The following is a 20,764-nucleotide window of genomic DNA, read 5'->3' on the forward strand; positions in this document are numbered from 1 at the left end:
CACAAGGACAATAAACTTTTGACTGTTTTGTTCACTACTGTACAGTCACTACGTGGAATAACATTTGGCAAAGTAATATACAAGTGTTTGTTGAATCAATTCAATGACTCCAAGATGGAGCCCAGAAATATACTGAATGACATACACAATCTATTAAGATTAAAAAAAAAAAAAGAGGATTATAAAATAGGAAAATAGGTACAGAATGATTCCTTTTCAATTATACAGACATAGGTATGATATTTAAAAAGTTCCACAAGATTATGCATCAAGGTGTAACTGTAGCTATTTCTGGGTAATGCTGCCTTTTTAATCAAAAAAATAATAATAAACCCCACCCTAATATTTTTAAATAACCAAAAAAGTTAACTTTTTAAAATGTGAGTAGTGATCAGTGGTCAGAAAACTATGGTCTCAAAACCTAGGGTTAACTTCATGAGAACTTATTTTTAAGGAAGCAAACCTTAGAAGTAATGTGCCCTGTAAAGTGATTCAGAGATAGCTGATCAAAACACTAGGCTAAAATGTAACCATAAAAAAACAAATGTTAAAGGAGTACAACACACTAAAAGACAGGTCTTACTATAATAAATGTAAAGTAATAGGCAGTAATCCCTAGGAAGTCTGGAAAGTATGATTGTGTGAGTGTTGATCTAATACAGACAAGGAAAAGAACAACTGACAAGTATAAATATTTTGCCATCCTAAAAAAATAATCTTTAAAGGTGAATAATTCCTTATACTTGTCACAATGAAATGTGAATTTCTCATTCACACTGAATGAAATTTCTCCTGAAGACTATGCAATCTCCCTTGTTTATTCTACACATACCATGCAACCACCTAATTGCTTTTGATTTCTTGTTATCAGAGAAATTCAGACAGCACTATGCTAACAAGCACAAATGAGTTTTCCAGTCGCTGAAACATAACACCCCCAGGAGCAAATTAATAAATTAGTCTTCTGGCACAGGTCAGATTCATTTAAGGTTAGATAAGAAGAGCTAGTCTATTCAGCACCTGATTACAACTGGATAAACTATCATTTGAAAGCTGCAGATTAGAGGAAAGAGCACACACTTTAGGCATGCTCAACAAATATCTGCAGTATGAATGAACAAAGTGAGATCTACCCTTCTTTACATTTGCAAAGAGGTTCCACTCATGTCATTGAAAAAGCCAAAGGAAACATCTCACTTCAGGCTAACTCCCTAAATTGGTGTGAGGAACACATGAATAATCCCACAAAGGCTAATTAATCTCTGAGATCTGATTTTTTAAATGACAAATACTCTGTCTACAGTGGAATCAGTGGAATGAACAGGAGCCTGAGATGCAGCCCACAGAAACCCCCAGTTGAAAACCTGATGAGCAAAATAAAAAGTTACACTCCTCTCAAATCAACAGGACAAACCATCATCAGGAAGAAACCAAGCTAAAATCTAACCAAAAAGAAATCTATAAAATAACTAACTGTAATGTGTTTTCAAAACATAGGGTGACATATAATGGCAACTATGGCAATGGAGTAATAATCATGTAGAACAATCAGGGTACACCTACTAAGATGGCAGAATAATAGGACCCTAGATAATACGACCAACAAAGATATGTTGTGCTCCATTTACATTTACATGAAGGAAAAGAAAAAGAAAGTGAACAAAAAACTTTCAAGTACTACTTACTGACATATTGGTATGTATGCTTTGGAAGGAAAGTTTCTGAGCAAAATATGGAAATGCCTAATTCTTTTCTTAAAAAAAATTGGGAAGACTACAGAATACTGTTAGATTTGTTTATATATTATATATAAATATAATATTTATATATATATAATATATATTTATATATAATATATATAATATGTAATGTATATATTATATTGTATATATATAATATATATTTTTGAACATATATAATCTTACCAAATACAAATATCATCACTTCTGCGATATTCTGGCTTCAATATTTAACTGGCCTTATAACCTCATGCAATTTACCTAACCTCTCTATGCCTCAGTTGCTACTGTAAAATGGAGTCTCCAAGTAACTTCTCCATGGGTTATAGTGAAGAGTAAACAAAAAAATACCTGTAATGCACTCAGACTAGCACCTGGCACAAACTCTTAGTCATACTTACTACTAATGCATGTATTACATATACCTCTTAGAAACATAATTCCAATTATCCACTCATTCAACACAAATATATTTAGTATCCACTATAAAACAGACACTACTCTAAAACCTGGGAACAGAGATGAATAAAACACCACCCTAGACCATTAGCCCCAGAAGTATCCGAAAAGGTTGTAAGAGACCTATCTAGTCCCTGAAAAGATGCCAGGCTCAGATGGAACTACAGGTAACTTCTATCAAACCTTTAAGGAACAGATAATTCCTATGTTATTTAAACTATTCCTAAGCATAAGAAAACAGCAAAATCTTCCAGGTCATTTTATCAAACTAACAAAATCTTGATACCAAAATGTAATAGAAAGAACACACAAAAAATTTCCCCCCCCCCTTATGAACAGATGCAAAAATCAAAATAAGTAAATAAATGGAACAAATTAACTCCAATAATGTATTAAGAGATTAATGCTTCTTGACAAAGTAGTTTTTATTCAAAGCTTGCAGTGTGGGTTCAACATCAGAAAATCTATTAGTTAATAAAATACATTAATTGTTTAAAGGTGAAAACTATAAAGTCACTTTGATAAGATCACAAAGGGCATTTGATAAAAATCACTAATCATTCCTTTTTTTTTTAATTCTTTTTTTTTCTCTTTTTTGAGAGAGACCAAGCGTGAGCAGGGGAGGGGCAGAGAGAAAGAGACACACAGTCCGAAGCAGGCTCCAGGCTCTGAGCTGTCAGCACAGAGCCCGACATGGGGCTGGAACTCTCAAACCACGAGATCATGACCTGAGCCAAAGTCAGATGCTTAACCGACTGAGCCACCCAGGTGCCCCTATCACTAATCATTCCTAATTAAAAGCCCCTAATAAGTTAGGAATAAAATAAACCTTTCTTAACCTGCCAGTGTATATGTGAGGAATCAGAGGTATATATGCTTCACAAATAAACATGCACTCCCAGTGAAGTCAGGAATAAGACAAGGATGTCTACTATTAGATAACTTTGTTGTGATAACATAGCCAATGCACAAGATAAAAAATAATGAGGCATAAATAGGGAAAAAACACAGTACCTGTGGGTGATACAACCACAAATCTAGAGAACTCAAGGAAATAAAATGAACACAATTACACCTAATAATAGAAATCAATTAAATACAAGGGTTGGGTAACAAAAAGCTTTCCAGCAATAATCAGTTAAAGGGGTGCCTGGATGGCTCAGTCGGTTAAGGTCCAACTCTTGATTTTAGCTCAGGTCATGATCTTATGGTTATGGAATTGAGGCTTGCATTGGGCTCAGCACTGAGCACGGGGCCTGTTTGGAACTAACTCTCTCTCACTCTCACTCTCTCTCTCTCTCTCTCTCTCTCTCTCCCTCTGCCCCACTCATGCTCTCTCTAAAAGAAAAAAAAGTTAAAAGAGGGGAGCCTGGGTGGCTCAGCTGCTCAAGAGACTGACTCTTGATTTCGGCTCAGGTCATCATCTCAGTTGTGTGATCGAGCCCTGTGTCAGGCTCGCCACTGAGCATGGTGCCTGCTTGGAATTTTCTCTCTCCCTCTCTCTGCCCCTCCCCAGTTTGCACGCACTCTGGCATGCTCTCTCTCTCAAAATAAATAAACTTCAAAAATAAATAAATAAATAAATAAATAAATAAATAAATAAATAAATAAAGTTAAAGTATAAAACTTTGCTGAATAACATCACAACAGAACCAAATAAATTGAGACATGAGCTGCAGACCTAGATGAGAAGTTTTAATATTATAAAAAATGCCGACTGTCCCCAAGTTAATATATAAATCCAATGCACTACCAATCAAAATCCCAATGGGATGGGAGAGGGGGTAGAGATTGACAGAGTGCATCTGAAATCCACGTGAAAGGGTAAATGTAAGAGAAGCATCAAGATATTTTTGGAAAAGGACAATAACGAAATGGACTTTCACCAGTAGATACCAAATCATACTATAAAATTATAAAAAGTAAATCAGTAAGGTACAAGCAAAGGAACATAAAGATCAACAGACCATAACAGACAATCCAAAGGCAGGTAAGTATGAAATGTATATACAATAAAGATTTCATTTTAAATCAGATGGATGATTCAATAAATTATGCTCCAAATAACTAGATATTCATATGGGTGCGTCGGGGGGTAGATCCTTAACTCAAAAATAATGCATAAGAATATTGCCCCTACCCACTAGAGGTGTGGGCACAAAACCCAAGCCAAGACAAGTGCCCTCCCTGAAGGGTGATAGATGGACATATCCTCTGGGATGAATGTTGTAATGTTCTTGTAAACTTGGAGCTACCACTAGCCATCTTTCATTTTAAATAGGGGCAACTATCCAATAATGATGCCAACACAAGAAAGCAGAGGACAGAGAGACAGAAAAAAGGAGACAGCTTAAGATAACACACTAACCGTTGAGATCCATCTAAGGACTTCTAATTCACATCAGGAGTTCTCAACATTGCTCCTACATAGTGATTTAGAAATCCAAGGAGACAGTTTTGTTAGTTGCAATAAGTGGGGAGGTACCATTCATATTTAGTAGACAGGAACCTCCCAAGCGCTTATCATCTTGCAAAAAATCAGAGGCTAGCCAGGCCCAACAAACAATTATCCTCCAACATGCATAATCTTTGAATGTCCTGCCTGGACATTCCCTTGGGGAAAAACTGCCTACAATTTACTGAGCCCAAACTCAACTCCATTCTACACATAAAGTATTTCACACGTGGTTTTAAAATATACTGAATTTTCAAGGAATGCAACTATTGTGAAAATCAAGGAAAAAATTATACATTTCTGCCTCCCAGAATTTTCCCAAGCGCTCTTCAACATTTTAGAAAATCTTAACACTTTAGGAGAGGACTTAAGATGGTAGAGGAGTAGGGGGACCCTAAGCTTGCCTTGTCCCTTGAACACAGCTAGATAAATACCGTATCATTCTGACACCCAAGAAATCGATTTGAGGACTGAGAGAGCAAAACTGCACAACTAGTGGGAGACAAAATGGCCACACTGTAGAAGGTAGGAGCTGCAGAGTTGATTTGGGGGAGAAAAGAAGTGCAGGTGCTGGGAAGGGGAAGGAGCCCTGATCACAGAGAGAGGCAAGAGAGAGACAGAGTGAGAGCGCACACAGGGGACTGCACAAGAAAAACGCTTCCCCAAAACCAATGACTGGGAATAGGAAAGGGGCTGATTACTACAAGTTATTCTAAGCAGTGGAGCACCAAGTCTGAAGTTTTAGATGTCTTTGCCATCGCCAGGGTCATTCCTAGTGGGCTTAGGGGTGCTCCTGTGGGGAAAGAGGGTGGAGACCCTGGAGTGGGCAGCGTGGTCTGAGAATCCCCTGGGTTCCATGGAGAGAAACAGTCTCCCTGCTTGGAGCTCCTTTGGGAGTGGCAGCTCAGCCTCCCCAGGGACAAAAAGAACTGGTGGCATCAACGTGCTGCCCTGTTCCCTAGCATAGGAACAAAGACACAGGCTGAGGGCAGCAAACCTTGGTGCCAGCTTTGTGCTTCACTTTACCATAAACTTTGAACCACTGCACAGTTATGGAACCACTTTCCTGGGACAAACCGTCAAACGCCAAAAGCTCTAAGACCCTCCCCCAGAGGATCAGTGAGGGTCTGTCACTGGTAGGTCCCTAAAATTTGGAGTTTGGAGTTTTGAAAATCAGCCACACATCTGAAATAAAACACAAGAGAACTGTGCCGCCGGGCAGGCAGACATGTCGATCGCAAGCAGGGTAAATGTAGGTTTCTGGCAGAAGCAGGGGACACAAAAGAGGTGGTTGTTTGCTCTTCTGTGAGGGCTTCCTGAAGAGTGGTGGGCACAAACTCCCCACTCCAGGGAGGAGACAGTGGGGCAAACACCAGTCCCCTCCACACTGCCCACCAGCTCACCGACTTCAGTGAACAAAACAGCGCCACCCAGTGGAGGCCATACTACTTACACCAAGCCCCCTCCCCTAGCCCTGCACCCTGGAGGTACATACTCTCCACTAGGGCAAATCATCCTGAGAATCAGTGCAAAAGGCCCTACCCCCGGAAGACCAGGACAAACCCCTTGTGTGCACCATGTCTACTGATCATAGAGTGCTGCAAAGTTTCAGCTCTAAGGGGAAATAGGATCTAGCTTTTTTTTTTTAATCTTTTCTTAATACAGCCATTACTCTAAGGAGCAGAAATACAATAGGCTTTCACACAAAAAGTGTGAATCACACAAAACAGTCACACAAAAAGTGATTCAGACAAAAATGACAAGATGAAGGAATTCATCCCAAAAGAAACAGCAGAAAGAAGTCATGGCCAGGGTTTATACAAGTAAGGCATACAAACCAGAATTTAAAACAATAATCATAAGGATACTAGCTTGGCTTGAGAAAAGCAAAGAAGGCACTGGAGGATCCCTTACTGAAGGCATAAAAGAATAAAAACTAGTCAGTCCAAAATAAAATGCTATAACCAAGACGCAAAACTGAATGGATGCAATGACAAGGATGATGAAGCAGAGGAACAAATCAGTAATACAAAAGATAAAATAATGGAAAATATTGAAGCTGAAAAGAAGACAGAAAAAAAGGTATTGTTTCATGAATGTAGACTTAGGGAACTCAGCAACTCCTTAAAGTGTAATAACATTTGTATCATGTTATGATACAAAAGAGAGGGGAAGAGAGAGAAAAAGAAGCAAAAGATTTATTGAGCAAACTATAGCTGAAAACTTCCCTAATCTGGTAAAGGAAACAGAGACTGAAATCCAAGAAGCACAGAAAACTCACAATAAATTCAACAAAAGCCAGCCATTACTAAGACAAATCACAGTCAAATTCACAAAATACTCAGAGTAGGAAAGAATCCTGAAAGCAGCAAGGGGGGAAAAAGTCCTTAACCTACAAGACAAGACAGATCAGGTTCATAGCAGATCTATCTACAGAAACTTGGAAGGCCAGAAGGGAGTGGCAGGATATATTCAACATGCTGAATGGGAAAAATATGGAGCCAAGAATATTTTATCCAGCAAGGCTGTTACTCAGAATAGAAGGGATAAAGAGTTTCCCAGACAGACAAAAACTAAAGGAGCTCATGACCACTAAACCAGCCCTACAAGAAATATTAAAGGGGACTCTTTGAGTGGGGGAGGGGGGGGGAGACAAAAAGCAACTAAGACTAGAAAGGAACAGAGAACATCACCAGATATACCAACTTTACAGGTAACACAATGGCACTAAATTCATATCTTCCAAAAATCACTCTGAACATAAATGGACTAAATGCTCTATCCAAAGACATAGGGTATTTAAGGTACAAAAACAAAAAACAAACACACACAAGATCCATCTATATGCTGCCTACAAGAGACTCATTTTAGACCTAAAGACATTTGCAGATTGTAAGTGAGGGGATGGAGAACCATCTAACATTCATTTCGCTAATGAATGGCAAAAAAAAAAAAAAAGCCAGAGTGTCTATACTAATATTAGACAAACTAGATTTCAAACCAAAGACTAACAATAAATGAAGAAGGGCATTAATCACAATTAAGCAGTCTATCCCTCAAGAAGACCTAACAATTGTAAATATTTACACCCCCACGTTGGAAGCACCCAACTATATAAATCAATAACAAACATAAAGAAACTAATTGATAATAACACAATAATAGTAGGGGACTTTAACACCCCACTTACAGCAATGGACAGATCATCTAAGCAGATCAACAAGGAAACAATGGCTTTTGACACGCTGGACCAGATGGACTTAACAGATATATTCAGAACATTTTATCCTGAAGCAGCAGAATACACATTCTTTTCAAGTGTACATGGAACATTCTCCAGAATAGATCACATCCTGGGTTACAAATCAGCCCTAAACAAGTACAGAAAGACTGAGATCATACCATGCATATTTTCAGAACACAACACTATGAAACTTGAAGTAAGTCACAAGAAAAAACTGGGGAAGACCACAAATACATGGAGATTAAAGAACACCCTACTAAAGAATAAATAGGTTAGGGGCGCCTGGGTGGCTCAGTTGGTTAAGCATCCAACTTTGGCTCAGATCATGATCTCACGGTTTGTGAGTTCGAGCCCCGCGTTGGGCTCGTACTGACAGCACAGAGCCTGGAGCCTGCTTTGGATTCTGTCTCCTTCTCTCTCTGCCCCTCCCCATGTGTGCTGTTTCTCTGTCTCTCAAAAATAAGTAAATGTTAAAAAAAAAAAAAAAAAAAGAATAAATAGGTTAACCAGGACAATACAAGCAAGCAAATAAAAATGAAAACACAATGGTCCAAACCCTCTGGGATGCATAAAAGACTACTAAGAGGGGAATAGACTGCAATACAGATCTACCTCTAGAAGCAAGAAAAGTCTCAAACACACAACCTAACCTTACAACTTAAGGAGCTAGAAAAGGAACATCAAATAAACCTAAAGCCAGCAGAAGAGAAAAGAGAAACAATAAAGATTAGAGCAGAAATAAACAACATAGGCGAAAAAACCCACTAGAACAGATCAACGAAACTAACAGCTGGTTTCTTGAAAGAATTAATAAAACTGATAAACCCCTTGCTATACTTATTAAAAAGAGGAAGGACCCAAATAAAATCACAAATGTAAGTGGAGAGATCACAATGAACACCACAGAAATATAAACAATTATAAGAAAATATTATGAAAAACTACATGCCAACAAATTGGGCAATCTGGAAGAAATGGACAAATTCCTAGAAACATAAAAACTACCAAACTGAAACAGGAAGAAAAAGAAAATGTGAACCAGATAAGAAACTGAATCAATAATCAAAAGTCTCCCAACAAACAAAAGTCCATAGCCAGATGGCTTCCCAAGGAGAATTCTACCAGACATTTAAGGAACAGTGAATACCTATTCTTGTCAAACTGTTCCAAAAAATAGAAATGGAAGGAAAACTTTCAAACTCATTCCTCAAGGCCAGCATTACCTTGGCTCCAAAACCAGACAAAAACTCGACTAAAACAGAGAATTACAGGCCAATATCCCTGATGAACATGGATGCAAAAATTCACAAGATACTAGAAAATCAAATTCAACAGTACATTAAAAGAATTATTCGCCATGATCAAGTGGGATTTATTCCTGGGCTGCAAAGGTGGTTCAATATTCGCAAATGAATCAACATGATATACTACATTAATTAAAAAAAAAAAAAAAAAAAAAGGATAAGAACCATATGATCCTCAGGGGCGCCTGGGTGGCTCAGTCGGAAAAGTGTTCAACTTTGGCTCAGGTCATGACCTTGCAGTTCATGGGTTCAAGCCCCATGTAGGGCTCTGGGCTGACAGCTCGGAACCTGGAGCCTGCTTTGGATTCTGTGTCTCCCTCTCTCTCTGCCCCTCCACGGCTCATGCTCTGTCTCTGTTTCTCTCTCTCTCAAAAATAAATTAACATTTAAAAAAAAGTTAAAAAAAAAAAGAACCATATGATCCTCTCAATAGATACAGAAAAAGTATCCATTCTTGATTTTAAAAACCCTCAACAATGTAAGGATAAATGGAACATACTTCAACATCATAAAAGCCATATTCGAAAGAAGTTAATATCATCCTCAACATGGAAAAACTGAGCACTCTTCCTCTATGGTCAGGAATAAAAAAGGAATGTCTACTCTCACCAGTACTATTTAACATAGTACTGGAGTCTTAGTCTTAGCAAGCAGACAATAAAAAGAAATAAAAGGCAACCAAATCAGCAAGGAAGAAGTCAAACCTTCACTATTTGCAGATGACATGATATTCTATGTAGAAGACCCAAAGACTCCACCAAAAAATTGCTAGAATACATGAATTCAGCAAAGTCACAGGATATAAAAGTCAATGTACAGAAATCTGTTACATTTCTATACACCAATAATGAAGCAGCAGAAAAAGAAATCAAGGAATTGATCCCATTTACAATTGCACCAAAAAATGTAAGATACCTAGGAATAAACTTAACCAAAGAAGTAAAAGATCTGTACTCTAAAGACTACAGAACATTTATGAAAGAAATCAAAAAGGAAACAAAGAAATGGGGAAAAACTCCATGCTCATGGACTGGAAGAACAAACATTGTTAAAATGTCTATACTACCCAAAGTAATCTACACATTTAATGCAATCCCTATCAAAACACCACCAGCATTTTTCACAGAGCTAGAACAAACCATCCTAAAATCTGTATGGAACCAAAAAAGATCCTGAATAGCTAAATCAATCCTGAAAAAGAAAAGCAAAGCTGGAGGCATCACAATTCTGGACTTCAAGCTATTATTACAAAGCTGTAGTCATCAAGACAGTATGATACTGACACAAACACAGACACATAGATCAGTGGAACACAACGGAAAACCCAGAAATGGACCCACAACTATACAGTCAACCAATCTTCAACAAAGCAGAAAAGAATATCCAATCAAAAAAAAAAAGACAGTCTTTCAACAAATAGTGTTGGGAAAACTGGATGGCAACATGCAGAAGAATGAAACTGGACCACTTTCTTACACCATACACAAAAATAAATTCAAAATGGATGAAAGACCTAAATGTGAAACAGGAAACCATCAGCATCCTCGAGGAGAACACAGGTAGCAACCCCTTTGACCTGAGCTGGAGCAAATTCTTACCAGACACGTCACTAGAGGCAAGGGAAACAAAAGCAAAAAGGAACTACTGGGATTTCAACAGGATAAAACGCCTCTGTACAGCAAAAGAAACAACAAAACCTTTTAAAAGGCAATCCACTGAATGGGAAAAATATTTGCAAATGACATATCTGATAAAGGGCTAGGATCCAAAATCTATAAAGAACTTACCAACTCAACACCCAATAAACAAATAATCCAGTGAAGAAATGGGCAGAAGACATGAACAGATATTTTTCCAAAAAAGATACCCAGACGGCTGATACATGAAAAGATGCTCGATGTCACTCATCATCAGGACAATACAAATCAAAACCACAAAGAGATGCCCACCTCACACTTGCCAGAATGGCTAAAATTAACAACACAGAAAACAAGAGATGTTGGCCAGGATACAGAGAAAGGGGAACCCTCTTACACTCTTGGTGGGAATGAAAACTGTTGCAGCCACTCTGGAAAACACTATGGAGGTTTCTCAATAAGTTAAAAATAGAACTACCCTACAATCCAGCAATCGCATTACTAGGTATTTACCCAAAGGATACAAAAATACAGATCTGAAGGGAAGCAGGCACCCACATGTTTACAGCAGCATTATCAACAATAGCCAAGCTATGGAAAGAGCCCAAGTGCTCGACAATACACACAATGGAATAGTACTGAGCCATCAAGAAAAAGTTAAATCTTGCTATTTGCAATGACATGGATAGAGCTACAGTATTATGCTAAGTGAAATAAGTCAATCAGAGAAAGATAAATACTGTATGATTTCACTCACGTGGATTTTAGGAAACAAAACAGATGAACAAATGGGAAGGGAAAAAAGAGAACGGGGGAGCAAACCGTAAGATACTCTTAACGATAGAGAACTGAGGGTTGGTGGAGGAAGGTGGGTATGGGTAGGCTAAATAGGTGAACGGGTATTACAGAGGGTACTTGTTATGATCAGCACTGGGTGTTTTATGTAAGTGATGAATCACCAAATCCCCCTCTTGAAACCAGTATTGTACTATAAGTTAACTAATTAGAATTTAAATAAAAATTTGGAAAACAAAACAAAAAGAATATTTATATTGACTATGTGTTGAAATGTTAATATACTGGGTTACCTAACATATATTGCCCATTTCTTCACTGGATTATTTGTTTTTTGGGTGTTGAGTTTGATAAGTTCTTATACATTTTGGATACTAACCCCTTATCTGATATGTCGTTTGCAAATATCTTCTCCCATTCCGTCCATTGCCTTTAGTTTTGCTGTTTCCTTTACTGTGCAGAAGCTTTTTATCTTGATAAAGTCCCAATAGTTCATTTTTGCTTTTGTTTCCCTTGCATCCAGAGACGTGCTGAGCAAGAAGGTGCTGTGGCCAAGGTCAAAGAGGTTTTTGCCTGCTTTCTCCTCTAGGATTTTGATGGCTTCCTATCTTATGTTTAGGTCTTCCATCCATTTTGAGTTTATTTTTGTGTATGGTGTAAGAAAGTGGTCCACCAGGTTCATTTTTCTGCATGTCTCTGTCCAGTTTTTCCTGGCACACTTGCTGAAAAGACTGTCTTTATTCCATTGGATATTCTTGACTGCTTTGTCAAAGATTAGTTGGCCATACGTTTGTGGGTCCATTTCTGGGTTCCCTATTCTGTTCCATTGATCTGAGTGTCTGTTTTAGTGCCATCAATTTTTTTTTTTTTTTTTTTTAAGAGAGAGAGCACGAGTAGGGGAAAAGGGTTGAGGGAGAAAGAGAGTCTTAAGCAGGCTCCATGCTCAGTGCAGAGCCCAATGCAGGGCTTGATCCCATGACCCTGGGATCATGACCTAAGCTGAAATCAAGAGTCAGATGCTCAACTGACTCAGCCACCCAGGCGCCCCTATCCATTCATCTATTGATGGACACTCAGGCTGTTTCCATGTCTTAGTTATTGTAAATAATGCTGCAATAAACACAGGGGGTGGTGTTGTACATATATCTTTTCAAATTAGTGTTTTCATTTTCATCAAATACCCAGAAATGGAACTGCTGGATCAAATGGTAGTTCTATTTTTAATTTCCTGAGAAACCTCCATACTGTCTTTCATACCACCTGCAGCAATTTACATTCCCAAAAACAGTGCACATGGGTGCATTCTCTTTTCTCCACATTCTCACCAACATTTGTTATTCTTGTCTTTAATGATAACAGCCATTCTAACAGGTGTGAGGTGACATACTGTGATTTTGATTTGCATTTCCCTGATGATTACTGATGCTGAACATCTTTTCATGTACGTGTTGGACATCTGTATGTCTTTTTGGTAAAAATGTCTATTCAGATTCCCTGCCCATTTTTAATCGGATTCTTAAGAGGTTTTTGGTGCTGAGGTGTATAAGTTCTTTCTGTATTTTGGATATTAACCCCTTATGAGATAATGTTGCTTCATTTTTAATACATTTACTTTAATGGTTACTTTCTACTAATGGCAAATGTTTTTCCATCTACATAGTCAATAATGTTTACATGGGTAATAATAGGAAGCTTCTTTTCACAGTATGTCTGAATATGGTAAAAAGCAGGTAGGTTTCTTAAATGAAAACTTTAAATGATAATAATAATTATAGAGAGGGGGAGAAATCAACAAGGTAAGAATTAAATGACTAAAATATAGAAAACACTGATTAAGAACCAAAAATCACTGAGTTCATGACACTCACCAAAAAAAAAAAAAAAAAAAAAAGGCTGCATTGAGGGAAGAGAGTGCTGATGGTTAACATGTTTTACAAGAATAAGATCAAAATCTTCTGAAGACTGCTGAAACATTAATGTAAAATACATGTTAACTGTGCTATAATTACTCTGAAATAACATGTTACTTTTTCTATTTGCTAATAAAACAGCTAATTAGGGGCACCTGGCTGGCTCAGTCAGCAGAGCAGGCAACTCTCAATCTCAGGGTCATGAGTTCAAACTCCACATTGGGCATTAAGCCGAAGGAAGGAAGGAAGGAAGGAAGGAAGGAAGGGAGGGAGGGAGGGAGGAAAGAGAGAGAGAGGGAGGGAGGGAGGGAGGGAGGGAAAGAAAGAAAGAAAGAAAGGAAGAAAGAAAGAAAGAAAGAAAGAAAGAAAGAAAGAAAGAAAGAAAGAAAGAAAGAAAAGAGAAAGAAAAGAAAATAGCTAATTAGCAGACACTGGCTGTCTGACCCCAAATCCATTCTGAACACCCTTCTCCCCTACCACCTCCTACTACAAAGGATTCAAAAGCTAAATCCACACTCTCCCAGTTTTCTTTACAGCTGGGGATGAGGACCATGTGACAAAGTGCCCGGTGAGTGGAATTTTCTTGGCAGGGGATATAGAGGAGGGAGTGGGAGAGTAGAAAAGATTTTCCTTTCCTTTGAAAAAAGGAACAAATAAGCTGATACTATCCCCTTTCCCTTTCTTCTTTCCTGAGGCTTTAAGGCAGTTAAGCATGACAGAAAGATCAAGAGAATCACAGAGAGATCCAACCCTAACATGGTTAAGATACTGAACTATCCTACTGCCACCCAGCTACAGATATCTTGTTTTGTGTTTAAAAAAAATTCTTTTTTAAGCCATCATTAAGTCAGGTTATACGTTACTAAGGTAATATGATTAGCTATAAAGGACGTATAAGAAAAGGAAGCTTACTTCTTTCTCTTTCCTCTATTAGTTAAAGGGACAATGTGATAATAGAGTAGACCACAATTTCCAATGGAATAAAGAAACAAAGCAACCAAGAGGACTGAATCAAGCCTAATATGTTCACATTGATATTTTATTAATCTGGCAAGGAATTTTTGAGCAAAAGATATTAAAATCTGACCCCTGCCTATTTTAACTGTACATGGCCCAGCTCCAGCACTCTGTGAGAAGAGTGTATATAGCCTAGTGCCTGAAAATTCTAGGCATTTAATAAATGCTAGTTAGCTTCTCCTTTTCTCTCAGATTGCAGACAAAATATAAGGCTGCCCAAGGGCATTCATACTGTGTTTTTAAGCATTCACACAGTAGAAAGGACAAATTAGAATAAGTCTCCCATTCCTATTTAACAACTAAAAGAATCTTCTTGAAAGAATTTTATTCCCATTACAGGAACCCCAGCAGAAACTGTGTTCATCCAGTCGGCCAGATATTATCAGCTAATAATGAGAGAAACACAAGCGGATCACATTACTCTGACACCCAAACTCTCTTATTAACTTAAAGGGATGTGCTGGGACACCTGGGTTCAGGTCATGATCTCGTAGTTAGTGAGTTCGAGCCCTGTGCTAGGCTCTGCGCTGACAGCTCAGAGCCTGGATCTGCTTCAGATTCTGTGTCTCCCTCTCTCTCTGTCTTTCTCCCCCACACACACTCTCTGTTTCTCTCTCAAAAAATAAATACAGAATTAAAAAAAAAATTTTTTTTTTAAATAAAGGATGTGGCTGCCTACCATGCTTAGATCCAATTCCTCTGGAGAAATTGTAATTATTTGAGCATCAAAATGAATAATAATTAAATAAAAATAAAATCCATGAGTCCACTCTAAAATAAACAAGTAGTACACTGGTGATAGGGCAAGGAAAAGAGCAAATCTTTTACAGTAGATTGATATCTGTAGGATGAATCACAGAAATAGAAAAATCATTATTTTATAGCCATTATGGTAATAATTCAGGCAAGAATCATCAATAGATTTTAATATCATTAAGTAAAAAACTATTAGGAACTAGATATTTAATATTCAAGTATCACTCCAGATTATTAATTACAGAGGAAAAGAGGTATAATTTTTCTTTATAAGAAAAATTTAGCAGACACTGCCTTAACCAAATGGTCATACTTAACATTATCCATGATGGGACAAGTTAACATCATGTGCCCCCTCTGTTATGAAACACTGAGAAAGATACATCATTTATTTGATATTCTTGTCCAGATATTTAATCTGAATGAAGAAACACTCAGACAAATACAAACGAATGGACATCTTGGGGGGGAAAAAAAACAAAAAAAAACTAAACTTGACTGAAAACTAAGGAAGGTCAAGGGCACCTGGGTGGCTCAGTCAGTTGAGCATCTGACTCTTGGTTTTGGCTCAGGTCATTATCTCGGTTTATGAGTTCAAGCCCTGCCTTGGGCTCCATGCTGACAGCACAGAGCCTGCTTGGGATTCTCTGTCTCCCTCTTTCTTTCTCTGCCTTTCCTCTGCTTGTGCTCTCGCTCTCAAGATAAATAACTTAAAAACCAAAAAACAAGGAAGGTCATGTGTGGCTTTTCCAGCCGACAGCATGAACTAGATGCCCAGCCACCAGCTAGCACTACCACCAGACACGTACACAAATAGGTGTGCAAAGGATTTCAGCCCTCAGGTTTTAAGTCTTCTAGCTGTGGTCCTAGATATCACACAGCACAAACTATCTCCTGCTCTGTTTGAATTCCTGACTCAAAGAACTGTGAGTGATAATATGTGATTATTACCCTTCAAGTCACCAAGTTTTAGGATAATTTGTTATGCAACAACAGATAACTAACATATACTCTAATAAGGTACAATCTCAATTTTCCTCGACAGTACCTACTTCACCTTGTTTTGGGGAACATTAAATGGGCTTATGAATGTCAAGCCTGACATGGTATGCTTCCTGCATGCTAGCTAGTATTAATAGAACTTCAACTGGCACAGTTAGAACTATGTTAGGGGAGTACGTGAGGTGCCTTAGGAGAGCACAAAGAAGGGTATTTGATATAGTCCTGAGGTCAGATGAGGTTTCTTAAATTCACCAGAAGATTAATTGGGTTAAGAAAGCAGTAAAAGGGGGCACCTGGGTGGCTCAGTCAGTTAAGCATCCGACCCCTCCAGTACTGGGTTCTGTGCTGACAGCTCAGAGCCTGCAGCCTGCTTTGGATTCTGTATCTCCCTCTCTCTCTGCCCTCCCCTGCTTGCACTCTCTCTCTCAAAAATAAATAAACATTAAAAAAAAATTAAAGAGAAAAAAAGAAAGAAAGCAGTAAAGGTATTTCTGCCAGAGGAAACAGATTAAGCAAAGATAAAGAAGCTAGAAACAGCATGGTGTATGCAGAGAATAAGCTTTATATTGGCAGAATAAAAGAAAAGCAGGAAGTGACAGGGAACAAGGCTGCAGAGGTTGGGAGAGTCCAAATACACAGAGGACCTTGTATGTGAAGTTATGAACCCTATAAGAATGGATGTTATATAAGAAAGTGATACAGATTTGAAAGTTTAGGTATATGATCCTGCAAGGGTAATGTGGGAGAGCTCTGAAGGAGAAGGAAGAGGCAGGAGGCTAGTGCAAGAGTGCAGGCAAGTAAGAAAAGGTGTGGATGTGAACTACAGGGGAAATGGCCGGGCAAAACAGGAGTTGAGAAATAGGAAATAAAGATCAGGAAGAATTAATGACTGACTGGAGACTTGAGTGAGACAAAGGAAAGAGTCCAGGTTAATGTCTCAGTTTCTAAATTGGGTAGAGAATGGTACTTCCAATCAAAATCAGATACAGAAAAAGGATCAGGTTTGGAAGAAAAGAATTTCGCTTCCATCTTGGTGAGGTTGGAGCAGCTATAGAATATCCAGATGGGAATGTCTAACAAGAGGTTATATATTCAAGTCTAACATTAGGGGGAAAGGTCAAAATAGAAATACAGCTCCGAGAATCTTTAGTATGTAAGTAATTATTAGAATTATGAGAGAACCTAAGAATTGAGAGACAAAAATTTTGCTCCCTCAAGGGACATTTGGAAATTTCTGAAGACATTTCTGGTGGTCATAAATAAATGGAGGGATGGGGGGGGTGGTTACTACATGTAGTAGGCAGAAGTCAGGAGAGCCCCCATACGACAAAGAATTATCTAGTCCAAAATGTCAGTAAGTCCCAAATCTAAGAACCCTGCTACAGACTAAAGAAAATCAGAATAAAGAAAACACCTTGGGAAAACAAATATTTAGGAAATATCCACAAGAAGGAAAAGTCTGAGAAGAGGTAGATCGAGAAAACTTACTGTCATGGAAATCAGAGAAGTAGAGAATTTCAAGAGGGAGGAAAATGTTGAATTCAGTAAGTTAGAGCCAAACAATAAAGATTTCCGAGTATCCACTGGGTCTGCAACTAGAAGGTCACCAGCGATTTTAGTGATAGGAGGGCCAAATTATAGTAGCACAGTAATAATAAGAGATGAGAAAGTACACAAAATAAATGCAGAGTCCTCTTAGGAAATTTTATTGAAAAAGAAAGGAAGTAAGATTGGGCAATAACTAAAGTGATGTTCTCAACTCTGGCTAAAATCAGAATAACCTCAGAAGGTTTTAAAAATTACCAATGCCTGGATCTCACTCAGAATACTTAAATCAGAATCCCTGGGGACCGGGACCAGGCATCAGTGTTTCTTAAAATATCCTCAGTGACACTAATGTACAGCCAGTGTTGAAAACCATGCTGCGGAAGTGTGGGGGGGTGGGGAGTAGCAAAGGGGAAAAGGGGAGCAAGGAGAAGAAAATGGATGAAACTAAATCTCAGAAGAAGCTGGTAAAGAATGAATCAGAAACATGGGCTGGTAGAGTTACTTTGAAAACAAAGGATACCTCATCTCAGGAGACTGGAAGGAGAAATAAATATTAGGTACAGAAACTGGACACAGGGTTTTTGGGAGTTCATGTCTAAGGCCTCAATTTTCAAAATGAAGAATATAAGTCAGCTGCTGAGAATCAGCCTACCAGATGGGAAATCTGGAATGAAATTTGGTGAAAGATCAAAATATTTCCTGAGGGGAATGCAAATTAAAAGACTAATCAAAAGCACTGACAGTCTAATGAAGATTAAATATACTTTGCCAGTTGCAGGGGCATCGACGGGCACACTTAATGATTTTCTTCCAGCAGTGCTCAGCCATCCCCCAGGGGAGGAGCAAGGAAAAGCAAACCACAACACGGATCCAAGATTGGCAGTTTAGTGGGTGGGAGAAAAAAAAAGTGCATAGGAAGTAAAATTTGAGAAGAACTAGCTAGGTTCAACAATGCAATCCACACTAGGTAGAGCAGCTAAAGTAATCTATATGCAGTTTAACTGGCACAGATTTACCTCTAAGCACCATACATTCTTATAATGGTCTAAGATTTTTTGGTTTTCGTCCTAGACAATGCCATTAAATTAGATTTCCTATATTCTATGACTGTCCTAAGAAGAAATGTCTACAACTAACTTTGAAATTTATAAGATAGAATATGAACTAATGGACAAACAGATGGATAGGTAGGTGATAAGTATAGTAAACTATTAATAATAAAACCTAGAAGTTGTGGGTATGTGTGAAGGAGTACAGGCTCTAGAACAGCATTGTCCAATAGGACTGAGATAATGGAAATGTTCTATGAGTGCTGTAAAATATGGTAACTACTAGTTATCTGTAGCTACTGAGCCCTTGAAATATGGCTGTGTGAAGAATTTTGAGTTTTATTAACTTTTAATTAATTTAAATTGATATAACCACATGTGGCTAGTGGCTGCCATGCAGCACTAGATTTATATATCCCTGGGTTCAAGTAAATCCTGGCTCTACCACTGATCCAGGTTATTTTATTTATCTGAGTCTCAGTTTATTCTTATATAAATGGAGAACAGCAATAGCACCTACTAGTCCATATGGATTAAATAAAATAAGCAGAGAAAGCATTAAGCACAGTCCTATGCATATGGCAAACATTTACAAAATCTATTATTCCTACATGAGATCAAGCGCCAGCATCTGTTTTGCTCACCACTGTATCTCCAGTGTCTAATACAATTAGACAAGACTCTGCATTTATTCCTAGTAAATTTCATATTAAGTCCATTGCTCCAACTTGCTGAGGTCTTTTTGAATCCTAATGTCACCCAATATATTGGATATCCCTCCCTCTCCATATCTTCTGAAATTTTGATAAACAAATGTATCACCTATATATTAATCTGAGACACTAATAATAAAATTAACCAGAGACCTATAGCATTAGTTTCATCATCCTTTAGTTTATCATCACTCGTTAACTGGTAGTAGTTGAGTACAGACATTCAATTTAACTTCACCTTCATTCTTTCTATAGATCTCCATCTTATCCATAAAGGTAAGAAGTATGAGAACCTATAAGGATTAGATTAAGCCAATACGTCCTTCACTGAAACTACCATTAAAGAGAACTTAAAAACACTCACTCACCCTTCAATAGCTGGGGATCTATCAGGACGAGTACTTCCCCGCGATCTATATCTTCGAGTCATTGGCAGCCGTGGAGGCCGACTTGGTCCCCAGAAGTCGGTATGAGTTTGGTGACCCCTCTCATTGGCTCTATTATCTTGGTCCAGTGGACTGCTACTTAGAAATGGTCTGAAGTCTGGGAAAAACATCGTGTGGTCCAAATGTTCCCAGAGCTAGTAAAAAACAGAAATAAAGAACACATTACTCGTTTCAAGATCAGAGGAAAGAGGAAATGGTAAAAACAAATACTGAAAAAAGAGAGGAATAATTTTTAACACTTTGAAATTAAGCAGCTCCAAACTAAAGAAGTATATGTTGGGGCGCCTTGGTGGCTCAGTCAGTTAAGTGTCGGACTCTTGATCTAGGCCTAGGTCATGAGCTCATAGTTCATGGATAAAGCCCATATCTGTGCAGATAGTGTAGAGTCTGCTTGGGATTCTCTCTCTCTCTCCTTCTCTCTCTCTGCCCCTCCCTGACTCGCATGCATGCTCTCAAAATATAGAAATAAACTTTAAAAAATTAAAGAAGTATACGTTTCCTCAAGTCTATGGAGGAGAAAAGAGATACCTTTCAAATGCAAGCATGGAGGCTGGGGTTTACATACTAAGAAACTTCATTTCCTTCATATAGAAACGAACCAAAAGCTGGACCCCTTCCTTAACACTGAGCTCATATCCACAGGCCTCTGACCAGTTCCCCTTCTGAAGTAAAAATGTGAGCCAGAGATGA

The 20,764-nt window shown here is 38.1% G+C and overlaps 1 protein-coding gene across 3 annotated transcripts in view; it reads right to left on the bottom strand.

Moving 5' to 3' along the window:
- The window catches only part of RNF115 (ring finger protein 115), an 87,899-nt gene that overhangs the window by 19,223 nt on the left and 47,912 nt on the right, over positions 1–20,764 (bottom strand). For all 3 annotated transcript variants that reach the window (XR_006220538.1, XM_007092586.2, XM_042993956.1), the window contains exon 4: positions 19,997–20,208. Coding sequence is in view for 2 of the 3 variants with exons in the window: in XM_007092586.2 (XP_007092648.2) it covers positions 19,997–20,208 (212 nt within the window). In the remaining variant the exon portion in view is untranslated. The remainder of the gene's footprint in view (positions 1–19,996; positions 20,209–20,764) is intronic.

The sequence above is a fragment of the Panthera tigris genome, chromosome C1 (assembly GCF_018350195.1).
Source record: "Panthera tigris isolate Pti1 chromosome C1, P.tigris_Pti1_mat1.1, whole genome shotgun sequence".
Lineage (NCBI taxonomy): Eukaryota > Metazoa > Chordata > Mammalia > Carnivora > Felidae > Panthera > Panthera tigris.